Below are 27,360 nucleotides of genomic sequence, written 5' to 3'. Positions count from 1 at the left end.
ACACAGCTAAAGACACGTTTTCAAAACAATACTGGGATCCTGCCGTACACTGAAAACACACTTGCTGTGAAGAAACTACTCACTAAGTAGGAATCGCACAAAAGACTAAGACAGCAAGGTCTGAATGTCCAAGAACAAACTTTTTCATCAAATTCTTCCAATTCCTTAGAAATAAATGCTTCCAAGCAAAGAGCTGACAACTTCTCTAACATCATTCTTATCTGATCTCTCCCGACACCCTGGGCAGACGCTAATGGCTTCGTTCCAGCTGCCACCCAAAGCTCCACTGGGCCTTTTAAGTTCATCCTGTAACCGAGACGCCTTTTCCACCTGCTTGGACTAGGGGTGCTGACTGCGGACAGGGCCGTGCGGGCCGTCCTCAGCGCTCCCCCTCTCAGGAGCAGGGTGAGCGCGAAGCTGCCGGAAGGGCATTCAGTCCGAGGACACGCCATCCTCGCTCTCCCCAAGTTCAAGGACGTTCACACTGAACTTTATACAAGTTCGAGGACGTTCACACTGAACTTTAGTTCAGATGGAAACACAGTCAGAAAGAGCCTTGCGAGTTTGGTTCTCCGCCTGCAGGGGCTTTTCCCAAAGGAGACACCCCGTTCCTGGGCAGGGCCCCCTTCCGTCTGCCCCCCACCCCTGGGTGACTGGCCACACAGGTGGGCCCCGCAGACCCCAGACCGAAGCAGGGCACCCTCCTGCTCACAGCCCCCCAGAACAGGCCACACTTCCCCCTCGCTGTGCACCCAGAAATGGACAGATCTGATCGGATGCCACTAACACAGGTGCGAGCACACGCCCCCTTAAGCCCCGTCTAAAAGCCTCTCTTCCCTGACAGCGTCACTGTCCCACAGCTGGGACGCACTGTCCTGTGTTGTCACTCTGCCCGGGCACCTGTCTCATCCCCACTCGGTGAGTCAGGCCTGACGCAGAAGCGGGTAAGCGCGCGACTCTCCTGGGGGTGGATCACACTGACCGCCTCCCCAGGGTCCCTGGAACTCGAGGTCCAGGGCCCCCAGCCCCCAGCAGCGCTGAGCTGGGGAGCAGATGGCTTTGACGGACGCTGGGCAAAGGAAAGGAACACCAGGAAAGTGATCTCGTCAGTCTGGACAAGAACAACGGAGGATATTCAAGCATAAAGAACACAGACAGTCCACACACCCTAGCTGAGCAGCCCGTGCCACAAAGGTCTCTGTACCGGGGCAGCGTGCGTTTACGTAGCGGGCAACCTGACACTGTTATGTAAACAAACACCGGAACATCTTCAACTGTAGAGCGTGACGCTCACTTAGTCACAACCTGCGATAAACTACGAGTAAGAGTCATTTTCTCCGGAAGGCGCAGGCCAGGCCCTAAAGAACACGCCTGAACCGCAGTGTCAAGCGTGTGACCGAAGCATCAGCGATTTACCTCCTAGTGAGCAGGAGCGTCCAGAAAACGACCCACGTGGGCCTTTACAGAGAAGCACTTTTCCTTTTCAAAGCCGTTCTTTCAAATAGGAAAACATACTGCAAGTACACAGTGACCAGCGGGCTACAGGGGACCCTTGTGGGAAAACTCTAGTGAGTGGTTATTTCCATTAAAGACCCCCCCAGAGAGACTAGAACAATTAACGAGAAAAACAGGACTTAAGGAGCCAGGGCAGCCTGGACACGAGGGGCGGGGGCGGGGGAGTCGTGAGGACCCTGTCTGAGCAGCGATCTGGACGCAGAGATCCCGGGGAGGAGGCAGCCGCTACAGGCAGGAAGCCCCGTCCCGCCAGACGCCGGCCCCTCGTGGCCTGACAGGGCCGGCCCTGGCCTCTGCGGGCCCACGGAGGAGGGGCTGCCCGGGGGTCTCCAGGGGCCCTGCCCCGCGCGCTGGGCGTCCTCCACTTCCGTGCCCCCGGCCCAGTGAGCCCTCTCCCAGGAGCGGGGAGGCTGCTGCCTGTGACGGACGGGGGTGCAGGGGACGGGCGAGGGGCCCGGGTCTGGGGGATAGCGGGTTTAGGGAGAGGACTCCGGACAAAGCCTCATAGCTGGGGGCCCGCCCATCCTGCGGCGCCAAGGGCTGGCGCTCCGGCTCCCAAGACTGCAGCAGGGTCTCTTCCCCGAAGCGCCCGCGGGCCAGTCTCGTCCTGCCCGACGACCTCATCCCTCCACACCCCTCCCATCAGGCCCGCCGGACAGGGCCCCTCATCTCTGAAGTCAAGCCTCAACCTGCCCCCTCCCCGTCTCCACGTGCCCCCCACCCCCAAGGCTGCACAGAGACTCAAATCCAGGGGCCACGACCCCCTTGGGCTGTCCCCCCACACCCACCGTTGCAGCTTCTCCCGGATCTCGGGGCTCCTGATCTCGTTCTTCAGGTCCTCGAAGGTGTGGGCGGCCGACAGGTTGCAGTAGACGCGGTAGTCGTGGTAGGGCGGGATGCCGTGGTCGCGGCCGCGCTGGATGTTGATGGCGGCCAGGTCCAGCGCTACCGTGTGCGCCATGGAGAAGAGGCGCTCGGTGAGCTCCGTGTTGAGCAGCTGGGACGGCACGCGCATCTTGCCCGGCACGCCGAACAGGCCACGGAGCAGCGGGTCGATGCCGCCCTCGTTCACGATGCGGAACGGGGAGAAGAAGGCCTTGTGCAGCGGCACATGGCCGTGCGCCACGGGCTGGAAGTTCTCGTCCAGCCGCTGTAGCAGCGGGTTGACCAGCGTGTGCCCGAACCGGAAGGCGGCCGTGGCGAAGGCGTTGGAGATGCCGGCGTTGGCGCCCGGATCGTAACCACGGTACTCGCCCAGCATCTTCATGCCCACCTCGCCCAGCACCTTGGGCAGCCAGTGCCGGTAGGTGATGTGCTGCACCTGCGCCCCTACCACCTTGCGGGCCTCGTGGTAGACGGTGTCGCCGTCCCAGTGCGGGTTCAGCGCCAGCAGCTCGGTGGCCACGCGGTTGTGCTCGCGGAACCACAGCGTGTGCATGCTGGTCAGGCCGAGCTGCTCGTTGGCGCGGTGGTCGCCAGCCAGGAAGCAGGGGATGGGGCTCTCGTTCTCGTCGCGCATGCACTCGGTGGGCGGCCCGGCCGCGAAGGGCAGCAGCGGCTTGCCCGAGCGCTGCACGATGCCCTGGCGCAGCAGGCCCCGCTGGCTGGCCAGGTCGCGGATGGCGCGGGCCTCGTGCTCGGAGCTGCCGTAGACGTTGGAGGCGTCGATGTACGAGGTGAGCTGGTTGATCTGCTCGCGGGGGTACACGGAGTTCATGAGCAGCGACGTCATGCCGCTGCCGCACACCGGGCTGGAGCGCACGAAGAACATGCAGCGCGCCCCGCTGCGCGCGCGCGGGTCATCAGGGGGGATGGCCACCGAGAAGCAGGGCGGGTCGCTGCTACACGTGGAGCTGCAGTGCTGCCCGTCGGAGAAGCGGGCCTGGCTCAGGGCCACCACCGTGGAGTCCAGGTCGTGGTCCAGGAACTGGCCCCACTGCATGAGCATGTGGGTGAACTGCTCGTCCGGGGTGATGGCCTCGGTGCCGATGAGGGCCGTGGACACCAGGCGGGGCATGGGCAGCGGGTGCCCGTGGTAGTGCCGGCCCGGGTCGATGCCACGGGGCGTGTTGAAGCCGTTCTCGTACACGGCCTTGAGCAGGCGCTCGAAGGCGGTCAGCGAGGCGCCCCACATCGGGTGCTGCAGGTTGTTGCAGGTGCCGTCGTGCGTCCGGTACTTCTGGTGGAAGCACATATCCGAGCAGTTGTTGACACGCCTGTGGGCCGTGCAGCCCGACAGGTTGGCGATCAGGCTCAGGTACTGCGGGGACACGAGGTCGTTGTAGTGGTAACCTGGACAGAAGGTGGAGACACACCTCAGCAGCCCGGGCACCAGGCGGGCACGAGCGCTGTCCCGGGGCCCCTGCCAGCTGGGCCTGCCGGACCAAACAGCAGCGCCGGGACCCGGCAGAGAACAAGCAGGGAGGTGAGGAAGCTCCCACAGGGAAGCCTGGGAAGGACCTGGCACACCAGCTCCCGCTCCACGCTCCCCCAGACCCGGCGCCTGGGGCTCCACATGCAGGGCCCACGCTCCCCACATGGCCGCGGGGTGGTCACCACGCATCTCGCTTCTCCCTTCGGGACCGACGCCCATGTACGTTTAAAGAAGACAGGTGGCAGCTCGCCTCTGCAGAGGACAGCGTCCCAAGCACCCCCATAGGGAAGCAGTAAAGAGACGGAGGTGACATTTCCCAGGCTGGGGGAGCAGCAGTCAGACACGCAAGCGCTGGAGGCCTGCACGAGAGAGGAGCTTTGCAGGGACAGGACACTGGGCTGCCGTCGCCACCTGGCGGCGGGCTCAGACCCGAGAGCCTGGCATCTCCCGCTTCCCCAGAGAGAAGGGCGAGGCTGGCACGCCTGCTGTGTCACAGCCACCCTGAGAAGTCCTGAACGGCTGAAGGGTCAGCAAGGAAAACGCTTCCTCCTAAACACTGTCTGGGCGCTAATCCCCCTCCGGCCCTGCAGAGGCTCGGGCGGGGCCCTGCAGCGGGCAGAGGAGCTGGTGGCTTCACCCTCGCCATCTGCGCGGCACCTGCTGGGGCTCCATCAGCGTCCTCTCTAACAGCCCCAACCTGGACCCACGGCCTCCGAGGGGCTCTCCTTGGTCCAGAGGCCCCGATGGTCAGAGCCCGGGGGCCAGGACAGCACGACCACCCGTGCTGAGCACATGTCAGGTCACCGCTGGGTCTCCCATCAGACCTGGGGAGCCACAGGACTGTCCCAGCTCAAGGCCACCCGCACGTGACCGTGATCATCACAGACCCCGGACCCGACAGGCTGGACGTCGTCATGGGGAAGGGATCTGCGGGGTGTGGACCCCGCCTGGGTACTGACTCGTTCCGTTCAGGTCCACCATCAGGCCGTGCTGCACGTGCTCCTGAATCAGCTGCAGCGCCCGCTCGAATATCTCCCCGGCCCGGGCCTGCTCCACAGTGTAGGGGTCCCGTGGGTACCGGAACAAGGCCAGCAGGTCGTTCGGGGAGCGGGGCCGGCTAGCGGGTGTTCGGGAAGAAAAGGGAAGAACGGAACAGATGACTGAGAACAAAGGTCACTCGCGCCCAAAGGAGAATTATCGCTCTTAAATACTTCTGTGGCTACGTTTCTACAGACACAAGGTATCGTACCTTACTCATCCCAAGCGGAAGGCAACAAAACAAACGAACAAAACCAAAAGACACTAAAAACAAATAATTAATTACGTCAGTAGAAAAAAACACCAATATACTATCTCAGTTCAAATGCAGAAAAAACACGCTAGAATTGCCAAGATGAACAAATGCACGAAGGGCTTAGGAAATACTTTGTTTTTGCCAAGTCACTGAGTAACAAGCCAAAATAATGAGTCAAAAAATGGTTTAAATGTTCTATTTGTGAATCATAGTTCAGTTTCTACTTGGAAAGGAGCATCTTTCTGTTATCTTAACCCCCAGCAAAGTTAACACCAACACTGTTTATTGATTTTCAAATTAAAACCGTGTTTTGTTCCCATCAAACCGGTGAAAACTGCGTCCGAGAATCACCCTCTGAAGCCCCGCCCGCCTTTGCAAATACCTGTCAAACAAGTGCGTCCGCGTGGAGTTTATGGCTCTGTCCACCGTCGCGATTGCTTCAACAATGGATGAGGCTACAAATGGGTCCCCGTTCCTACTGACATCGGGAACTAGGAAATGCGAGGTCGCAAGTCACCGGAAAACGTGCACACAAGTGAGTCAGAGAATAATGTCTAGCCTCTACGTCACTTAGACTGAGGCACACTTTTCTCCAATGTTATTTCTACTTTTCACACCGAACCTTAAGTTATGTCATCACAAATTCTACGAGAAGCTGTTTTCAAACTGTATGGAAGTTGCAGACGCTTAATTTTTTAAATCATGGGATGCCCCATAAAAGGACAAGGTAGTTGTAACTTAAAACACTGAAGTTCTTCTACCAAAGCATCGCCCAACAGGGGAGGCGCTGACTCAGGCCCACCCGCCAGAGCAGCTGCCCTGCTGGGCGGCGAGTGTGGTGCTTTAATTTCCGGTGGATTCTGTGTTCCTCCCATCAGAGGTCAACCTGCCTGGGTGCTGGATCTCTGCCCGCCCACCCTCCCGAGCCTCTGCTCTCCCTTCACCGTATCCCCCAAAGGAAGGATCAGACGTTCTTACACCCAGCATGTGTGCATGTGGGCACGCACACATGACCACATGTGCACACGCATACGTGGCCATATATGCACACACAACTATACACGCGTGCACGTATGTTCACGCGCACTCAGGCACCCTCGGACACACCTGACACCTCTGAAGCTACGGCTCCCTTTCTACTTTCCTCTTTTCATTCCTTTTTCACTTAATACTGACATTTTTCTAGCGTTTAGAGTTGCTAAATAAAATAACCTTGTTCCAACCAATCTTTTATCTTTATTTTTCAAAATGTCTCATGCCAGGTCACCAACAGCATGCATTTTAATAAACGGTATCCTTTGCCTTCAAAATACTCGACCTTCTAGAAAACCTGACACGGCTGATAATGTCCTTATTGAAATGTTGCCTTCACTTGGTTCTGGGATACACACCCCTCCCTCCTGGAATACATCCCCCTCCAGACTGGGACATATGCCCTCCTGACACCGATCTCAAACAGAGCCCCAATGTACTAATTTTTAGAAGCTAGTATTTTTATGTCATGTGTTAGACAAACGGACAGAACAATCTTACGTAATTGTATTACCCTAATATTTCATTACTACCAATGATTTAAACTGACTTTGTTTTTCTTCAAGCAACGATCACAGAAAAATCATCCCAAAACACTTACTTATATGCCTTAGAAAAGGGGTAACGGAAATTCACTAAAATGTTCCGGGTGGTTATTTTTGGGGAGTGGGATTATGGGTGGGAGATTATTTTTAAACTTCATGCGTAACTAATTCATGTTAAAGTAACATTATTTTTCAAGTATAAAAATAAACATTAATTGAGAAAACACTGTTTCTAAGTCAGGAGATTCACCAATTTAATTATAATCACTTCACACTCTAATATAATGGAAAATAAGGTCATTTAACATTTCCCCCCTCAAAAAAAAAGGTTTCCAGTTTCGCCTTTACTGCTGTCTGCAGGTGCCCACAGGCTCCAGGCACCGTGCAGGGAGTGTGGAGTATGGGGTGTGAGGCGTCGGCATATAAATTAACCAGACCCAGGCAGGTCTGAGGCTCACCAGTCCTCGGGGAAGGCAGATTAGGTGATTAAAGTGGAAAAGGCAAAAACGCACATGCAGGTGGAGGATGTTTCCTGTGGGAGGAACTGGGGGATCGTCCAGAGGAGGGGCCTGGGTGTGGAGGCTCTGTTACCCAAGAACTCAGGCTTTCTGTGCCGGGGGGTGGCAGGTGAAAGCGGGCCACAGAGAGAGCTGGAGACAAAGTGCAGGTCTGGGTCGAACTGTAAGACTTTATGCAGGGACTTCCCTGGTGGAGCGGTGGTTAAAAGACTCCACACTCCCAATGCAGGGGGCCCGGGTTCAATCCCTGGTCAGGGAACTAGATCCCACACGCACGCTGCAACTGAGAGTTCACGTGCCGCAACTAAGGAGCGCGCGAGCTGCAACTAAGACCCAGCGCAACCAAATAAATGAATAAAATATTTTTTTAAAAAGACTTTATGCCAAGCTACAGGCTGTGCATTTTACCCTGTTGGCCCAGAACACATGGAGTGTCAGAAAGGTGGAGGTGACACCTGGATGGACCAGGTGGGGGGGCTGGAGGGGATGCCCTGGGTGAGCTCTGCAGGCCGGCACAGAGCCGGGGAACACCTGGCTCTAGGGACACCAACCAGATCCAGGGAAGGGAACGGTCCTTGATTATCTGGGGGTTTAAAATGAAGACTCAATACACGCCAGGACCGCACAAGGCCACACACACCCAGAACAGAGAGAAACAGAGTGAAGGGGCCGGGATTCTTTCACAGCAGTGACTACGTCTGTGCTTTGCCACATGGTGACCGTAAATGACATGCTGTAGAATTTGAGGGGGTTTGGGTGACCACTAAACCAACCAGGAAACCCAGAGCGAGGCAAGATCGCCAAGGGCACGACCACATCGGCCTGCAGCGCCTACAGCAGCAGGAGGAAGGACGGCTGTGCCTCACTGGACCCCGCCCACCTCCCTGCAAGGTTGGGCTGTGCTGTCTTCAGATAACGCCCAAACCCCCAAGCTCCCTGCTCTCCTCGGTCGCCTCCAACCGCGCGGGGAGCGTCGGTGCTGCGGGCTCACCGTGCACGCTGAGCACCGTGCTGACCGCCGCCTGCCCGATCGTGTTCCGGGCTGAGCACTCGTAGCGGCCGGCGTCCGCAGGCCCCACGTCGTGGATGGTCAGGAAGCCCTCGGGGCTAATGTGGAATTTCCCGCTTTCTGTCACCTGGACCCCATCCTGCAGCAAGATAAATGGAAGAAACGGTGGGGTCAGACTGCGGAGCAGAGGCATCTGCCCTGGAGAGGAGCACCACCTGCCAGGACCTCGCTCATGGGTCCATCACGGTGGCTGTGCTGAGACCCGCCGACGCTGGCAGGAGCTCGCCCGACGCCAATTCAAGGGGATGAACTTCTCCCACCTGCTCGCAAAGGACCCAGAAGAACTTAAGACCTCACTCTGGGACGTCCCTGGACCTCTGGGGTGCGCGTGCCGGGGCGTGGCCACAGACGGCAACCTTCCTGGGCGTGTACGGGGGTGGGTGGTGCGGGAGAAGCCAGGATGCCTGAGCCACACCCAGCGAGGCCGAGGCTGCAGGGCCCTGCGACCCCGCACCTCCCTCGCGGGGCGCCACTGCACGACCTCCAGTGCACGACCTCCAGGGACAAGTTCCATATTAAAACGCCTGCTTGCAATGAAACACTGATATTCATTTCTTTACTGGGCTTAATAAGAACAACAGAGAGAAATGAAACAACAGGAACCTTCTCTAGTGATTACGGGACCAAGGATCCAACAAAAGGGTTTTCTTTGCTTTTGTCACCAAAAAGGACTCGTAAAGGAGCACGTCCAAAGTCTGTCTCATTTTGTTTACACCACGGCTGCCTTCCAGCTACGGGGGGTCTGGAGAAGCAGCGGGCAGGGGAGCCACACGCCGCAGCCCTTACCTTGTTCCAGGTGATGGCGGGCTCAGGCTCCCCCTGAGAGCTGCACGGCAGCTGCACGCTGCTGCCCACCTCCACCGTCGTGTCACTGGGGATGCTGGTGAACACCGGGGTGACTGCAAGGCAAGGGACACGGGCTGACACACGTGGAGAACCCGGGAGACTCCTGATTTGTTCCAAAAGCTTCAGGCGAGCAGAGGCCCCGCCTTCGGTCCGGGCAGGCCCAGGGCACGGAGCGCTCCCGCTGCAGCTGCCGGAGCCCAGGAGCCGGACGGGACCGAGGGACGGTCCAGGGCTGCCAGCCTCCACCTGCGCGGCAGCATCTGGTCTGTCCGCATGGCTCCGGTCTGCTTGGGGCGGCCTGGGGCTGCCAAGTCCAAGGAACTGGGGGATCGTCAAGAGCTGGTGACGGGAGAAAGCAGGGGACCCCCTCAAGAGCTGGTGACGGGAGAAAGCAGGGGACCAGCTGATGACCTCACCCACGGGCCGCCCACTGTCCTGCCTGCTCAGCACCGGAGCAGACCCAGGCCCCGACCCCCAGGGACCCTCTGCAGGCAGCCCCCCTCCGCGTCCACCCCCCAGGCCATCACCCCTCCTGCTTTCCTCTCCCGGCTCTCCACAGGGACCCGGGGCCAGCAGGAGGCAGAACCTCACGTCCAGGAGGACATGGGGGCCTGTTCCCGGGTCAGCCGGTGCTGCTGGGTCCGGAGCCACCTTGCTCACCCCCAGGGAAGGCAGGGATGACACAGTGACATAACGTGACCCGTGTCCCACATGCTGCACTGTCCTCACTGCCGACACGGGAGAGACAGGCTACGACGACGGCCTCGGGATGCGCGTCTGGGGGACGGTCCGTCGCAGGGAGGGGTGCGGGACCACTGCCTACCTCGGGCCTGGACTGTCAGGTGCGCGGTGACACTCTGGGAGCCGATGATGTTGACGGCCTGGCACTCGTACTGGCCCTGGTCGTGCAGGGCGACGTCCGAGATCCGAAGGGTCCCTGACGACAGGACCAGGTGCCGTCTGTCCACCGACAGCTGGCTCCCTGCAAGGTGGGGATGCACTCTCAGTGCCAGGGATACACGGACACAAGCCTGGCCTTAGAGGTGGGAGACGGGAGCCTCAGGGTCAGGCAGAACCCTCGCTGAGGGACAAAGGGGTCGCAGAGCTCATCTTCCCCAGATCTGGCCTGGAGTCACCGTCCCGGCCTTTGTCACACACCTGTGCGTGTGCGACAGTTCAGGGACAAATAGCACACAGACCCGGCCCCCCCGAGACTCTCCAGAGAAGGAGCAAGGGGCAGGGACCAGGGGGTCGAGGGCTAAGTAAGCAAGAGCCGGGGTGGTGTGCAGACTCGGAGACAGGGGGAGGCCGGTCCCAGGCTGGGCACAGAGGGATGGGGGTGGAAAGGGGACGAGGGATGGGAAGGCGTCGCGGGCTGGGAAGGGGATGGGGCTGGTGCTGCTTGAAGACAAGCAGCTCCCCAAGTAGGAATGAGCCTCTCCTCCCGAAAACATGGAGCTCTCCTCTCGTCCAGGTTGCTCCCAGGATCCCTGGAAATGGCCCCTCAGGGGCGGAAGGGACGGTAGTGCCCTTTGGTCCAGCGCTAGTCACCCCCTCGATTCCAGAGCAGACCCTGATGGTCCACCAACGTGGGCACCTGCCTCTCCGCAGCCTTCCCGGCCAGGCTGCTGTCACCCTCCTGGGGTGATGGGCTGGGCCTTCCCCACATTGTGCGCCCAGCAGCTTCCCAGCTAGAGAAATCGGCTGGGGTCCCACCCAAGGAGTTAACGTGGTCAAGTCACAACACCTCTTGGGGAGCAGCAAGAGAACTCTGGGAATTCAAGTGAGAAAGTCATATATACGGCACATGTGTTCTACCACCAGTTTCTATAAGGTTCTATCTGCACATTAGTAACTCTGCTCCAGAGGCTAATTCGGTGCACACTGAAGGCGGGACCCAGACTACTCGGGAGGAGACGGGCCCGACATCCAGGCCCTCGGTGCGGACAGGTCTCCTGTCCTGTGTGTGCGGGGGTGGCCCGTGACATGACGTGCCCGCAGCTCTGGGTCACGCCGGGTTCAGCCAGCGCCGGCCTGCCCGGGGGGTCCGAGTCCCAGGAAGGGAAGGACGGAGGGAGTGGGTCACCGTCCTGCCCGACACCTCACCTCCTTTCGTCCAGGCAATGACCGGCTGTGGGTAGCCCTTCGCCTCGCAGTGGAACTCAACTGTCTGACCCTCGATGACAGCTCTGTCCTGGGGCGTCACGGTGAACTGAGGAAGCGCTTCCGGAGGGAAAGACGTTGGAAACGCAACATTTAGGAGACAGCTTTGGGTGAAAACGCCATTTTGAAGGCACACCGCCCGCCCTCCAAGAGTCCCACCAGGACCCCGACTGTGGGTGCAGCACCCCGAGCAGAGGAAGATGCCGGAAAGTGAAAAGGAAGAAACCAAACGCTGGCGATTCTCAGCGTCACACTGACAAGCGTGCAGAAGACTCTTAATCTAACAGCACTGAGGCTACAACACAGAACACAGGTAACGACCCCCTTCAGCTCCTGGAAGGGGCCTGACCTGAAGAGATTCACCTCACTCCTCAACCTAAACTAGTATTTGCAAATGGTATAAAATGTCATCTAGTGCAACTGTGCATAGTGACAGGAGTTACTTTATTATTACTGGGTGAAAAAAAATTACAGAATAATATATGCAATATAATTCCATTTTTATAAAAGCAACCACCACAATCAAAAAAGGTAAAAACCAGTGACATGACTGCTTGGTCAGAGGTGCAAAGAAAGGGCCAGAGGACGGATTAAGGACCAACTTTTAGTGACGTGGCTTCCACTGGGGACAGAGGAAGCGGAGTGGGGGACAAAGGAAGCCGGTGGGGACAGAGGAGAAGGAAAGACCTCATTCTCTGCATTTCACACTTCTGTGTTGTCCCAGCGCTTCTTAACCAAAGTCCCGCTGGGCAATTTATTTGAAAACTCATAAACTCATTACAGAGTCAATTAAGGAATTTGGAAACACACAGCATTAAGTCTTAAAACTATACATATTCTCAGACCCTATGTCCAAAAATTGACCCTAAGGAAATTCCAAGACGTGTGTAAGACATACTGATTCCGTACACGCAGGCCTTGGTGAATTGGCATGCGTGCCCACATTCGCGTGGGGAACACAGCAGAAAACTAAAGCTCTGACCACCTAAAGCCTGCACTTGGAAAATAAACATATCACCAAGTCCCACCGAAGGTCAGATGTGATGGGAGAGGATGAAGCAGGACCCGGGACTGGAAGACCAGGCGGAGCCCGTGGAGGGGCTGGCTTGAAGGCAAGCCAGGGAGGCTGCGGGGAGCCGGGGCCTCTGCGTGGACGCTCTCACCTTGGACGATGATGAAAGCCGTGGCGTGGATGCTGTCCACGGTGTTGGAGGCGAAGCAGGTGTACTCGCCACTGTCCTCCCGTTCCACGTTCTGGATGTAGAGGCCGCCGGACGGCGTGATGCTCACCCGCGGGTCAGCGGGCAGGGGGGTCCGGTCGCCTCTGGTCCAGGTGATCCTTGGCGGGGGGTGGCCCGTGGCGCTGCACTCCAGGGTCACACTTTCCCCCACCAGCACCTCCGTGTTCTGGGGTTGGATTACAAAAGCAGGGCGAGCTGTCACAGGAAACACAGATTCAGAATTAAAATCCTCCAGTGTAGCAAATGTTTTTGCTTGGCGTTTCTATTTTCATGCTATTCATTCTAGCTATTAAAGTCTAAAATAAGTAAAACAGAAACAACACAATTGCACACTTTGTCTCCTTTCCTTTTTCAAGAAATGTGCAGACCGCAAAGAGGGTCCGTGGCCTCAGGTCAAACCACCATCAGCAGCCCTGACTGACTGATTCCTTCTTCAGACATGGACCAAACTCTGCAGAAGTCTTACTTTTTTTAAATTCTAAATGTATATGTCAGTCTTTTCAGTAAACCTTGCTAGTAGTTCTTACTGGTTATAGAACATTGTTTTTAAAGGGTATTTAGAACATATAGAAATAACAAATTTCCCTCATTGAAAGAAAAATACAAATTAATACTCTAAAGAGATGGTTATAATGATGATTACAATGAGATGATTTTTCAACTCTAAATCCAGAAAAAAAAACCCACACACTTATTACTGAGCTTTTGTGTCGAGCACGTGAAGAAACAGAACTCTCACACGGGGGTAGCACAAGTTGCCACGGTCCACCTGGACAGAAACATGGCCACATACATCAAAACTAAAAATGCCTTCACCCTTTTACCCAGAAATTACTCTGCTAGGAATGTACCCCACAGATACCTGGTTGGCCAAAAAGTTCGTTCGGGTCTTTCCATGTTACAGAAAAACCCAAACGAAATTTTTGGCCAACCCAATATTTTTTACTGGCTTGTAAAACAATATATGTACAAAAAGGGGTTTTTATTACTGTGTTGTTTCTTCAGGCTGACATCCTGACTCACAATTTTCCAATCCAAAAATAAAATATTTTTTCATAACTTCTTTCCTTGGTCTCTCTAGCACGAGGCTACTCACAATCTCCATTTATTCCGCTTACTGTGAACATCCGCTCAGTTTGCTACAGGATTTTATATACTGATTGGGTGGGGCATTGTCCAAGATTCTGTGATGGTTCAAGTCAGTAAATGGATTACGTACCATGTGGCCCTTCTGAAAAAAACCCCCAAGTTTCCACATTTCAAACCACCTCTGGCCCAAAGGGTTTTGGATAAAGAGAGGAGACCCGTGACATGTACCCCAAAGGGAACGGGTTACACAGATGTTTCGTCTGGATAATGGGATTCCATGCCACCACCCATAAAAAGGGCAAGAGTAAGGAAGTCCCTCATATGTTGAAATGAAAGGTCTCTAACATCCAGTAAGTAAGAAGTAGCCCTGGCCTTGCAGGCACTGGCAGTATTTTCTAGAAAGAGGTTGGATGGAGGTGGGAATTACGTGGACCAGGGAAGGAGACAGGAAAGAGACTTCTCTACATCTTTTCTTGTTTGTTCATTTTTATTTTTTATTTTTAAACTACTTTATTTTTTTCTTCCAGTTTTATTAAGATATAATTGACACACAGCACTGTATACGTTTAAGGTGTACAGCATAATGATTTGACCTACATCAGTGGTTTGAATTACAGTAGTTACCAAAAGAAGTTTAGTGAATATCCATCACCTCCTACAGATACAAAAGAAAAGAAAAAGGAAAAATATTTCTTCCTCGTGAGGAGAGCTCTTCGGATACTTTTGCTTATTTTTAAACCCCACTTATCACACATCTAATTAACAGTGGATCATAGAAAACACAGAAGTGACATTTAATGTTAGCGTTTCCAGAGGATGGCAAACTGGAGATGTGGAGCCACGTACAGGGACAAGAACCAAAGGCGAAGCCCATCGTGAGGCATTGGCACGGCCCTGCAATTGTACATGTGGCTTGTAGGACCCTTAGGAGATAGAAAGATGAGGACACCCCAGGATGAGAGCCAGACAGAAAACTCTAGGACGGGTCCCCAAAATGCTCCACCATCAGTACGAGAAAGAGAAAGTCAGCTCCTACCCCCCAGCCCCCCGCAGGGACCTCTGCTGAGTAGAAGGGAGAAATAAACCTCATGTCAGCCTTTATCAACCCAAAGTGGGCCGTCATATAGGCCTGCTGTCTACTTCACACTACGTTAGGCAGAAGGAAAGTGACCTCAGTGGAAGAGCTGAGATGCAGGAAGAAATAAAAAGAACTGGAAGTGATAATTACACGGTACAGCTAGACAAACATTAACAGTACAACATAACAACCTTTTATACATTAAAAAAACAGAACTCAGCCTAGAAACTAAGGTGGGTAGTTATAGTTGAGACAAACGTAAAGACAGTAACTGTAAACGTTGATAATTTAAGAATGCATTTGAAATTTCTCTAGAATAATCACTTACAGAAAAGAAATAAGGTATATAACTTCCAAACTAGAAGTAGGAAATAGAAGATGAAAAAAAAATATTTCAAAACAAGGCAAGAAACATAGAAAAGGTTGGATAAATTGTCCAAAATAAGAGGCAGAATTTATAAATCTGAATTGCTAACCACAATAAATGTATATGGACTCGTTTTTAAAGTCAGTGTGAGTTTTTTAAAAAAACTCTAGCTCTATGCTGTTTACAACAAACACCCAAAATATACTAATATAGAAAAAGCTTCAGAAATAGAGTCACAGGGCTTCCCTGGTGACGCAGTGGTTGAGAATCTGCCTGCCAATGCAGGGGACGCGGGTTCGAGCCCCGGTCTGGGAAGATCCCACATGCCGCGGAGCAACTGGGTCCGTGAGCCACAACTACTGAGCCTGCGCGTCTGGAGCCTGTGCTCCGCAACAAGAGAGGCCGCGATAGTGAGAGGCCCGCGCACTGCGATGAAGAGTGACCCCCACTTGCCACAACTAGAGAAAGTCCTCGCACAGAAACGAAGACCCAACACAGCCATAAATAAATAAATAAATAAATAAATAAATAAAATAAAATAAACCCCAAAAACCTGTAGGTTATTAAAAAAAAAGAAAGAAATAGAGTCACAGATATAAAAAACAAACTTGTGGTTACCAAGGGGGAAGGGAGGGGGAGGGATAAATTAGGACATTGGGACTGACATATACACACTACTATATATAAAACAGATAACTAATAAGAACCTGCTGTACAGCACAGGCAACTCTTTTCAATACTCTGTAATGACCTATATGGGAAAAAAAAATCTAAAAAAGAGTGGATATATGTATAGGTATAACTGATTCACTTTGCTGTACATCTGAAACTACTGCATTGTAAATCGACTATACTCCAGTAAAAATTTTAAAAAAAACGTAAAAAAGAAAGGTTCAGAGCAAAATGATGGGAAAAGTATAGCTGACAAACACTAATCAAAAGAAGTAGGTTGCATCCATATAAAATCAAACTAACCTTAAGGCAAAAAGCATTAATAATCAAAAGTTTAGTTCATGAGGAAGATTAAAAACTGCAAACTTATATGCCCCTAATAATAGCTTCAAAACAGATAGAGTACATTTAGCCCTTTGTGACTCATGGAGACTTACAAATGGGTCCATTATCATTACCTACGTCACGGTGTTGGCAAACCTCTGTAAAGGGCCACAGAGCATATTGTTTGGGCTTTTCAGGCCTAAATCTTTGCATGTGATTATGTTCCAATAAAACTTAATTAACAGACATTGAAATTTGAACTTCATATAATTATCATGTATTCTAAAATATTACTCTTAAGTTGTTCACATAAAAATGTAAGACTTTTTTTTTTTTGCGGTACACGGGCCTCTCTCTGTTGCGGCCTCTCCTGTTGCGGAGCACAGGCTCCGAACGTGCAGGCCCAGCGGCCATGGCTCACGGGCCCAGCCGCTCCGCCGCATGTGGGATCCTCCCGGACCGGGGCACGAACCCGTGTCCCCTGCATCGGCAGGCGGACTCTCAACCACTGCACCACCAGGGAAGCCCAAGACACATTTTTACTTCAAAGATCTTGGAAAAACAGGCAGTGGTCCACGTTTGGCAGCCCCTAGTCTAGGCTGGCAGGCTGCCACTGGCTGACCCACTCACTCTGCAGTGACATTCCAGTCACGGACTGTAGGAGACCCTCCCTGTGCATTTTAGGGAGCAGTGCCAACATGCACAGACTAGTGCACTAAAGAAGGCTCTCGTGCCCGAGAGAGAAACAAAAATTCAGATCAAAAGGGGTTAGATTTGGAACTCTCCGGCCACAGAGAGATTTTAGTATTCCCAGCTAGGAATCAATTATTCCGCTAACACAGCAACTTTGCTAAGGAAATGCACTGTTTATGCTCTATTACTCCCTTTTGTCCTCTGACATATACCTACAGAACTGCACCACTCTGTTCAGTATTTTGTGGGTTTCCCTGTGCCTGACAAATGAAGCGCAAGCCCCTTCTGTGACCGGGAGCTCCAACGTGTCTGTGGTAGGTTCACAGCCCTGTGACTTTGCAAAGATGCTGGGCGCCGTGTCCCACTCGGGGAACATGGGGTTAAAGGGCTTTGATGTGGCTGCGATGTATGCGCTGCACTCCCCCGAAGGGAAACCCGACAGCTGGGAACTCTCACTCATCAGTAAACCTTGACTGTGCCTATGCTGGGATGAACCAAGTGATACAAAGGTCTCGTACTAGGAATCTAATCAAAGAAACCCACAAACCACTTAGCTTGGGATTGAGGGTACTGCAATGCCCTGAACGATAAACCACGAGGGAAACACAGACCCTGGCCCACCTACACGACAATGACACAGGCCCATGGAGGCGGCCTGGCCACCTGTGCTCTTCCAGCAGCCACGGGGGATCAGGCCCACCCTGGGCTCTGCTCCAAGGGCCACAGCTCCTCTTCTGACCAAGGTTCCAAAAGTCAACACTTCGACAAGGGCGAGGTCTGTAACCTGGTGGGACCCAGGCCAATCAAGGCCACAGCCGTGCTGCCTTTGGCTCAAACAATCTTTTCAGTTCAGGTGCCAATATTTTAGACCTGGGAATTCTGCATACAAATTCAGATTTCTGGCTTCTTTTAAAACAGCCAAAGCCCTTAGCACAAGAGAGAGCCCACTGCCAACAAGTGAGAGGAGCCCCTGGGACCAGCGTGAGTGGGAGGTGTCGGGGGACGGGGCATGTGTCTGCCCAGGTGTCCACAGCTCCTCCGCACTGTGCTCCCAGCAGCGCCTGTCTCTACTGTCCACTCTGAGTGGCCGTCCTGGATTAGCGGTTGATGGTGGACCAGGGCAATGGTTGGGGGTCACCTATGACCCTGAGCCGACCCTGCTGCGGCAGCTTAAACGGGAGACCTTGGTGTTTGTCTTTTACCACCAGGTGCAAACAAAGAAGGGAGTGGACCGGGAAGAAGGTGGGCTCTAAGTGTCTGAGTGAGCACTCAACGTACCTGGAGACCCGAAGTACCTGAGGGTCACCTCCTGCGTCTTTACCTCTCCGGCCACGTTTTTCGCCATGCACTGGTAGATGCCCTGGTCTGTCTCCCGCGTGTTCTGGATCATCAGGGTCCCATCGTCCAACAGGTTCAAGCGGGAGTCCGTCTTCATGCTCAGCTCGTTACTGGAAAGACAGACCTGGCAGGCTCAGGCTCTGAAACAAGGAAACACCTGGTCCCCCGCGGCGGGCTTCTGTCCTGGCGCGGAGGCCCCAGCCTGGAGGCATGCAGCACCTGGAGATGCGGGGTCTTAACTCGCCTTCCTGGAAACTTTCCTTCCCAGCAGCCTGACTTACCGGCATTTCTGGAAAAAGTGTTTATGCACTGTGTTTATTTGCATCTGTGATTAACTCACATATTCACTTTTATTATTTACATGTTCAACCTACAAATGTTTCAAAGTGGTCCTCGTTCCAAAGGGAAAAAATGAACAGAGTGGAAAAAATTCGCAGGAAAACTTTCCCTTCGTTTCTGGCAAATCCATTCGAGGCAAAGGGGTAGAAACATTTAAGTTATTAAAAGTGGAAGATTACAAACGTCCCCAGAACAACACCGCCACTGTTCGAGGGATTTCCCAGGACCCCTCTCAGAATCCAGGTGCCCACAGGCTACAGACCCGGCCGCGGGAGGCGCTGTCCGGTTCCCCGCCCTCCTCCCTCATGCTGTGCTCCACCTGCACCAACCACGCCGCCAAAACTGGCCTCTCCGTCCTTCACGAGCACTTCTGGACGGAGGCAACAGGCCTCTCAGGCCCCATACGTGAGGCTCTTCCTGACGTGGCCCAGTTTTCTCCCACAGACACCGTGAGCCCCGGGGGAGGCTGGGCTGCTGCAGATGGGCCCCGGGGCGCAGCCGTGCACCAGACGCCGGCCTGGGGCCTTGGGTCTCCCTCTGCCGTGACTGGCTCTGCGATGTTAACTCTTAGCATCAAAGTGTTGACTTACAAACGTGGGTGTGACCACTCACGAATGCAGGTGTGCTGGCCTTGAGCGAATCTGTGCTTCTCTGCCTTTTGAACGCACACTCCCCAAAGGAAGCTCTCCCATGTTCGCTCTGTAATTTACCTCTTGCCACCCTCAGAGCTGTCCCAGATCCCAAGGCACTGGGGACAGGCCAGCATCTCACGTTCCCCACACAGCTCTGGCCCCGAGCCCAGCGTCAGCTGCGCTAGGTCGACGACAAAGTCAGGCCTAGAACCACTCCATGCCTCCGTGGCAGGTGCATCTCGGGTGACCCCCCAGGCTCGCTGCCCTGTTCTCCTGTGCAAACACCGCTGGACTCGAGAGCTGGTGTCAGGGGCCCATCTCCTCTCACCATCGCGACTAAACCCAGCCAGGGGCTCTACGGGCCACACTGAACCCACAGGAGGCTCTGTTGGTGAGTGAGCGCAGGCGGGGTGCTAGCGTTTACAGCAAGCACGGGGGCAACGACGACAACGTGGCCTCCCGCGGAGGTTTCCTGCCCAGGACTCGGTTCAAAGCGGATGCGTGCAGGTGCCGCCCTTCAACCCAGACGACCCTTGGTGGTCTGACCCCCGGGCCCCGCGGGGATCTGACCACACCCCCCCATACCAAGATGCTTGTGGACAGAAGGCGAGGCCTGGGTTTCCGGAGACTAATCAGGTGCACAGGAGCGAAGTGCATGCGTTCACCTCACAGGGTCTCCCTGAAGATGCCACCCGCAGGGAGGGCCCTCCCTCACCTCCTTGGGACGCAGGGACCTCAGCCCCGGTTCCGTCCCCTTCCTCTCCCCGGACGGGGGTAACTGCCCCTTCCGTGATGACCGGCCTCGCTGACCCGGACCAAGCCCGGCAGAGGGTGACTCGGGCCGTGCACCTCGCAGAGGCCGGGATGTGCCCGGCGGCGACTTCAAAGCAGGAAGGTTGCCCAGAAAGCACTCCCTCCTCCTTGCTCTCCTTCCAGGGAGGAGGGTCAGGGCGGGCGGACTGGCCGTGGCTCACGGGCAGCTGCATGCAATGGGACCCGGCGCCCCCGGCGGCCCGTCTGGAGCCACTTACTTGTTTCGGAGCCAGATGATCTCGGGCTTGGGGTTGCCCTCAGCCCTGCAGGTGAAGAAGACGGTGTTGCCCAGGGTGACGTCTGCGTCCTGCGGCTCCGACGTGATCCGCGGCCTTTCTGCACCAAAAAGGAAAGCAGGCCTTCCTGGTCTTAAACCGTCACGTGACAAGAACCTAGAGCAAATCCCTTCTGTTCGAGACAAAACCACTCCCACGAGAACGGCGGGGGGCATCTCCACGGAGAAGACGGTGTTAGAGCCGAATTACACAGCATTGCCAGCATCTGAGGTCCACCCGCTGAGAACCCTGGCAACCGGTGGCGCTGAGCCTCTGACAGACAGAGCACCGGCTGACGACCTCAGTGGGCGCTCCCCCCGAGAGCCGGACACTCGTGAGCCAACAGTTTTAGGGAATGAAAGGACAGACAGTGGCACTTTTCAGCTGAAGCCGCCACGAAGGCAGAAGCTGTACAGGTGCGGCCAGGGGCTCCCAACCGCGGGACCATCTCAGTGTGGGGTTCCCACTGCAGTCCCTACGGCCACCCAGTCACTGAGCACAGAGAGGCATCCCTCCTGCACTCCAGCTGCTGGGTGACTGTCCTCTGTGTCCTCACAGCAGGCTGGACTGGTCACCTACTAACCAGGAAACTCAGACAGCTGACCCCTCTCAGCCCAGATGTATTCACTGACCTGCCACGTGCAAATGCGTGTGCTCCTGTGTGTGTACATGCGTGCACGTGCCTGCAAGTGTGTGCACAGTGCCTTCACAACACCTGGCATCTTAAACAGCCACAAAAGGCCGTCTGCGTGTCTATTACTGCACAGCGTCGACAGGAAACCCCTCGGACTCACCGCCGGCCACATTAACCCCCCGAGGCCGCGCTGCTCCCGTTTCCACTCCCAGGCGCCCTGCTCCCCATGCCAGTCTGGACACTGCGGCTCCCTCTGCTGTAGCCGAAGGACCCCCAGCCCCACCGCTCATCCCTGGTGCCACACTCGCCCACTCGCCATCCTCTCTGACGTGCTGAATTCGGGAACGTGGAGAAAGCTCTGCTTCTCCATTCTGTCTCCAGGAAGAGGCAATGGTGCTGAAGGAGCTGGAGGAAGGACCACCCTCTTGAGCGCCCCCCAGTGACCCTGAGTGACCGGCAGCAACCGAGGACCTGCCAGGACACTGAGGGCAGAGGCATCGTCCCCAGGCGTCCCGCAAGGCCCCGGGAGTTCAGAAAGTTCAAGGCACCACCGCCTCGGTCACCCCAGCCTGGCCCCTGTTGACAAGGTCGGAGCTGGGCTGGGGTGGGGTTGAGGAAGGAAGGTCCGCTCCTCCCCCAGAAGAGAGGTGGGCAGAACCCAGGCCGACTCAGGAGGGCAGCCCCAAGGTGGGCACAGGGAAGTGAACCTGTCGTGACCCCCGAGCAGGTCCAGAGGGCAGAGGGCAGAGGGAGCAACCTCCCCCTCTCCACCCGTCCTTTGCCCAGGAAGCTGACCCTAAGGAGACAGTCTGGAGAACGGGGTGCACACAGCACAGCACTGCTGCCCACCCTGAGGGACCCCCGCCAGCAGAGCAGCCCTTACAAAGATGCGGGCACGACGCGCGGAGGCCACAGGGTGGCCCTGGGACTGAAGTCAGCCACCTGTACACACTAGAGGCAAAGGAGCCTGACTGTACGGGGATCGCTCGTGAAGTGTTACAAACAGCGACGAGTGAAGTTACATAACTGCGGGGGGGGGGGGCTACTGTGAAATGGAGTGACCTTCAAAGTAATTAATTTTGTTTTCAATATTTGAAAATAATAATGATGCTCTGGAGAACCTAATTTTAGCACCACCTCCCCCCACCCCCGCAAAAGTGCTAAACTTAAAAGAAAAGCTGGATTCCTTGGGCGTTTGTTTATCAGGAAGATGCGTCCGGCGAGATTTGGCTTCACTCCTTTTCTTGTGTTTCTTCGTGAGGCACTGCGTACGCGCAAGCGGTGCACAGGTGCGACAAGCCAGACAAACTCGGCCTACGGCCACTGGGCGTGGCCACCACCCAGATCCAGACCCAGGAGGCTGCCGGCTCCCAGCCAGCAGCCCTGCGCCCTCCCCCAGAAACCGCCCCCGCCCCCGCCCCCAGCCCCCCGTGGGTCCTGCTGGCCAGGCAGCTGCAGCCTCTAAAGGCAGAGGCCTGGAAGGAGCAACAGGTAGTGGTGCATTTCAGGTGCCTATTTTTTTTGCAGGGAAACCTGAAAATTAAACTCAAGTTTATTACCAGACAGTTTCTTACAGGTACTACAGAGACGGGCTTTGTAAAGCAGGGTCCGGTCAGGCCCCACCCAGACCTGATCTGTGGGTCAGCCAGTGACAGCTGGAGACAGGGCTGCACACGCTATGCCCTCTGGACACCAATGCGGGCTTGGGTCCCGGGACTCACCACAGTCCAGCTCCTCCGGGGTGATGGCGGCCACCGACCGCCCCTGGATGCGCCTGGGGTATTCACAGGTGGCCGCTGCCTGCGCATTCCCCGACCGGGCGTAGCTCTTCAGCAAGTCTGCCAGCCACAGGATCTCACAGTCACAGTGAAGCGCGTTGGAGTCCAGACGCCTACGAGGAGGAAGCCGCCGCCAGTGAGACGGGGGATGGGCAAGGGCTGACCCGGGCCAGGGAGACCCGAACTGACCAGCAGGGACGGGGCCCGCAGACAACACAATCTGACCCGGTCCTGCCCGACCAAGGGACCCAGCAGAGATACACACTCGGCAGAAGGAAGAGCCCGAGAGCGGGGGAAACCCGAGTAACGCAAATAAAGGGTGGGGAAAGGAGTAATCAAACACTGTCTATTTTAGGTTCAAGACCAAGGGACAGACACGTGCTGGACGAGTCCGGGAAGTTTCATGAAAAGCACAAGACAGGAGCCTTCGCAAAATCAGTAATGCAGAAATCCCCACCACCCGGAACTACTCCCGAACGCTCACCACCACTGGCGCTGCGCCATCATGTACTACCTCACTTAACCCTTAAATACGCCCTAAAGGACAGTCAGCCCACAGGGCGCAAACCTCAGCTGCTGAACTAAGTGCCGGGAGAAAGTGCCCCACGGGGCTGGACACATCCGTCCCAGCAAGCGGAACAGGCAGGGTGTCATTTCCTCCCTCGGAAACGATGACCATTTATGCAGCAAAGCACGAGGTAAGGAGTGTAACGGGGGGACGTGAACCAAGAGCGAGGAGGTGGCAGCAGGGCCGGCCCCGTTCAGAGGGAGCTCCCCGGGATCAGAGCCGAGGGGCTGCCCTCGGGCGTCCACTGAGCTCACACCTGCCGGCCAGTGCTCCCCAGGGAGGCGGGCCCGTGATGGCCCACCTCCCACTTGCATTTCTCCAGGATGCTGGCTCGGAGGGGGCAGCAGGCAGAACTGGCCCTCTGTCTGGACAGCCAGCTCCGATGAGCACATCCCGCGGAATCCATAGGGTTCAACGCAGACATGACAGAACCTCCCCCCCGCCGATTCCTCAGGTCAGCAGGCCGTGGGGGACCTCGAACCTTTCCGGCACCCGCTGACCCCAGAGCCCCTCTGAATAAACGGCAGGACCTCTTGCTCAGGACGGGCCCTAGTGACAGTGGATGAGCAGGTGTGTGACCCTGGCCCCTGGGCCGAGCGGCCAGAGCAGGAAGCCCCCGACTGCACGCTCCCCTCTGCCGTCTGGTGGGGAGGGGGAGGTTCACTGGGGCCGAGAAACCTAGGGTTTCACAGGCCGAGCAGATGCAGAGGGCAGTGCTAGACCATCAAAAGGCCAAAAAGGAGGCAGAGACGGAGAAGGACCTTTCCAGCCTTCTGTAGACTCAGGTGACCCTTTCCAGCCTTCTGTAGACTCAGGTGACCCTTTCCAGCCTTCTGTAGACTCAGGTGACCCCTTCCAGCCTTCTGTAGACTCGGGTGACCCTTTCCAGCCTTCTGTAGACTCGGGTGACCCTTTCCAGCCTTCTGTAGACTCGGGTGACCCTTTCCAGCCTTCTGTAGACTCAGGTGACCCCTTCCAGCCTTCTGTAGACTCGGGTGACCCTTTCCAGCCTTCTGTAGACTCGGGTGACCCTTTCCAGCCTTCTGTAGACTCAGGTGACCCTTTCCAGCCTTCTGTAGACTCGGGTGACCCCCACGTGCCCTGAGCTCGTCTTGGCAACTCCTGGCAATTTCTTTCCTACCCTCTCTCATCTACCAAACAGGCAGTGTTTCTCACCTGCCACCCTAGAATGCAGTTTTTAGTTTGGCTAGGGATTTCTTTATCCTATAAAGAAAAAAATCGTAAATAGTGAGGAAACTGTGTCTTACTTAACTCAAGAGAGAAACAAAGGCCACTCTGGGCCCAGGCCTGGTAATCTGACTTTTCTATCTCTTTCTTAAGTCCAGTTCATTGTACACTCTCAGTAATACCTAACTGAAAAACAATGGCCTTGAAGAGCTCGGAGAAAAACACACAAAAGATGTCAGATAGCTTTCTCCATCAGCTATTATAAGAAATTACTCAGTGTAAAGATAAATTATTTTTGGAGACCTAAGAATGGACAGAATTCAGTTATGTGCATGCCTAAATAAAAGGAATGCAATACAGTTGGGATTAATTCTAGGCCAATTTTATTTCCACCAGTACAATGTGTAACATGGAATTAAAGATATATTTGAGGAATTTAAAATTGATTTTTAAAAACGTCTTCCTGTTGCCACATTCCTCCAAGCCAGCTCGGTCTTGGTTCGGCGTTCTGACGGCTTAATCCACCCTCCCTCCCTAATTCATATCCAGGCTGTGATGAACTCTGCTTTGAAATACCCAGTAAAAGGGGTCAGGTAAATGCATATGACGTGGAGAAATTATTAGTCTTTGCTGAAAAGACAGCATAAAGGGTTATTATACTTACAATCTTTTCATAGATTCCAAGTGATTAAATGTTCCCGGAACCAAATGTGTAATTCGGTTGTTATGTAAAAACCTGTTGAAAGAGGTGATAAACGACAGCAATGCTTTAAAATACTTTCCTAGACGTGCAGACAAGTGTACAAGCAGGTAAATAACTCAGCTTTCAGAGAACATCCCCGTGACCGCCTTTGTTTCGTATACATGAATTTGAGAACAATGTTCTTTAGTACAGAAATAACTACATTGTTTTCTATTTTATCACTATTCCCACTTCTGCACTGTTAGAGGAGAGCACAGATTTCCTACTGAGACGTTTCCCGGTTGCTTGAACAGACAGAGGTGTTCTTTCTGTTACGGGAAATGGACAGAGCCACGGGCTCCAGGACCCGCAGGGAAAGAGGGGCAACCAACACCACTTACAGCCTCTCCAGCTTCGGCAAATGCTGAAATGACTCTGGGTCCAACGTTTCTATCTGATTAAAGTGCAGGTATCTAGAGGAGTTTTTAAACATGGGAAAAAGAAACAAATTTTAAACCATTTTATACTTTTTATAGATCTATAGGGTTTCGCGGAAAACATTTGTTCTCTAAGTCATTTCAAATACACACGTCAATAGATAACTCTCTAGATCTCCTACATTGTATGGAAAACAAACGCAGTCATCAAATAGGAAGATTAAAGACAACAGAAAACTGGGTGCAGACTTTAAATGATTGACTGGACAATACGACTAAGGGTCAAGCACACCGACCGGGCTTCCTCCCCACCCAGCGGGGAAAGCCAGGGACACTCAGCTCTCCAAATACATGGACCTTTCTAGAAAAAAATCAACATGATCTTCATTACACCACACACGCAGGTACGTGAATGCCTTCATTCCAATCTTTTAATTTACAAACGGATTCAGGAGACTTACACTTCAAGGTGACATTGGGTATATTGTTTTTCAGCTACAGAAACAGCAACTACAGAAGAAACCTGGCCCTGAGTTAAGCGAAATAATGTATTTCCTCAAATGTCCTTTAATTACATCGACCATCCAGAGCTTATACTTCCGTTTCTTTCCGCTTATACTTCTTTCTTGCCGTAAGTTACACATTTTTTTGTAAAACTAATTTCTTCTCATTGTCTTGCATACCGCCTTTCCCACTTTGAAAATTGGTGGGCTTTTGCCTTAGAAATACACGGAAGCCCCCTCTAATCGGTGCCCGTGCACCTGCCACACAGGTGTGTGGAGCCCCTCCTGCCACACAGGGACCTGGCCCGACACGCCAGGCTGTGTCTTCACGAGACGCTGGGACCAGCAGGGTCACAGCACAAACCCACGCAAAGGAGAGCTCTCTCCACACTCCCTCCACCAGGTACAGCCTTTCACTGACTTTCTGAAATGATGGAACCTCAGGGTCCCTCGCCCTGTCCTGTCGGTGTCCGGCCTGCCCTGGGCCAGCTCGCCGGGAGAACCACCGTGGTGACCACGCGGCCTCAGAGCTGCCCACCGTCCTCTGCGGGCAGGCAGCCTGGTGGGGGCTGGGTCTGTGCCCACCGCCCTCCCTGCGAGGGTGGGGGCCTGAGGGCAGGATGGCGGGGGCAGAAACGCCCCATCCTGACCCTGCAGGACACGCACTTCCAGCGGCCACCGTGGAGCAGCCTGGGGCCACGCCATCAAGCACAGACACGGGGAGCAGACGCGCTCAGCCGCGCTGCTCCGGAGACCGCGGGCCGGCCGGCCGGCCGGGTCCGGGGCGAAGCCAAGGGAGGGAGAGAAGGGAAGACACGCCGGTCCCAACCTGATGCTGCTTAAAAATCCACGTGCCGACAGCCAGGGGGAGGCTGACCGGACGCGGGTGCTGCCTTGAGGGGCTCAGGGTTCACAGGCTCCCTGGGCTGTGGCCCCTCTACCGATGGTGGAGGAAAACGGGCCGAAGGCAGGAAGGGAGCCCCCAGCGCCGCCCACGGTCCCCGCCCCTGCCCGCGGCCAGCCTCTCAGGGAGCCCAGGTGAGCCTGCTGGACGGGGCGGGTCTCACGCGCGGCCTAAGGAGCCTGTCAGCGCCTCCGGGTTAGAGACCAGAGCTAAGGACACACTTTGGGCAGCCAGCCGGCCCAAGGCTGCAGCCCGTCACCAAGTGCCCTGCTCTGCATCTGCGCCTGTTCCAGGAGTCTTCCCCCAGCCCTGGGGCAGGGGGTGTCCACGCACGGCCGGTTGCTGAGGCTCTGTCCCAATCGATTTCGCTCAAATAAACTCTAAACATTTGTATAAGCCTCCGCTTATCTTTTAAGGCCTGTGAGAGCCGACGTGCTGGGCAGACACGG

The 27,360-nt window shown here is 55.0% G+C and overlaps 1 protein-coding gene across 1 annotated transcript in view; it reads right to left on the bottom strand.

The window, feature by feature from the left end:
* Window positions 1–27,360, bottom strand: part of PXDN (peroxidasin) — a 64,222-nt gene that overhangs the window by 6,845 nt on the left and 30,017 nt on the right. The window contains exons 5-17 of the mRNA XM_060027172.1: window positions 25,469–25,540; window positions 25,050–25,121; window positions 22,573–22,742; window positions 20,161–20,278; window positions 18,099–18,268; window positions 12,520–12,792; window positions 11,300–11,416; window positions 10,017–10,175; window positions 9,134–9,246; window positions 8,270–8,426; window positions 5,566–5,674; window positions 4,849–5,006; window positions 2,304–3,807 (exon numbers count right to left, since the gene is read on the bottom strand). Coding sequence (XP_059883155.1) covers window positions 2,304–3,807; window positions 4,849–5,006; window positions 5,566–5,674; window positions 8,270–8,426; window positions 9,134–9,246; window positions 10,017–10,175; window positions 11,300–11,416; window positions 12,520–12,792; window positions 18,099–18,268; window positions 20,161–20,278; window positions 22,573–22,742; window positions 25,050–25,121; window positions 25,469–25,540 — 3,192 coding nt within the window. The remainder of the gene's footprint in view (window positions 1–2,303; window positions 3,808–4,848; window positions 5,007–5,565; window positions 5,675–8,269; window positions 8,427–9,133; window positions 9,247–10,016; window positions 10,176–11,299; window positions 11,417–12,519; window positions 12,793–18,098; window positions 18,269–20,160; window positions 20,279–22,572; window positions 22,743–25,049; window positions 25,122–25,468; window positions 25,541–27,360) is intronic.

This window comes from Delphinus delphis, chromosome 12 (assembly GCF_949987515.2).
Source record: "Delphinus delphis chromosome 12, mDelDel1.2, whole genome shotgun sequence".
Classification (NCBI taxonomy): Eukaryota; Metazoa; Chordata; class Mammalia; order Artiodactyla; family Delphinidae; genus Delphinus; species Delphinus delphis.
Note: the sequence above shows the minus strand (reverse complement) of the source record. Positions and strands in the feature narration are given on the sequence as shown.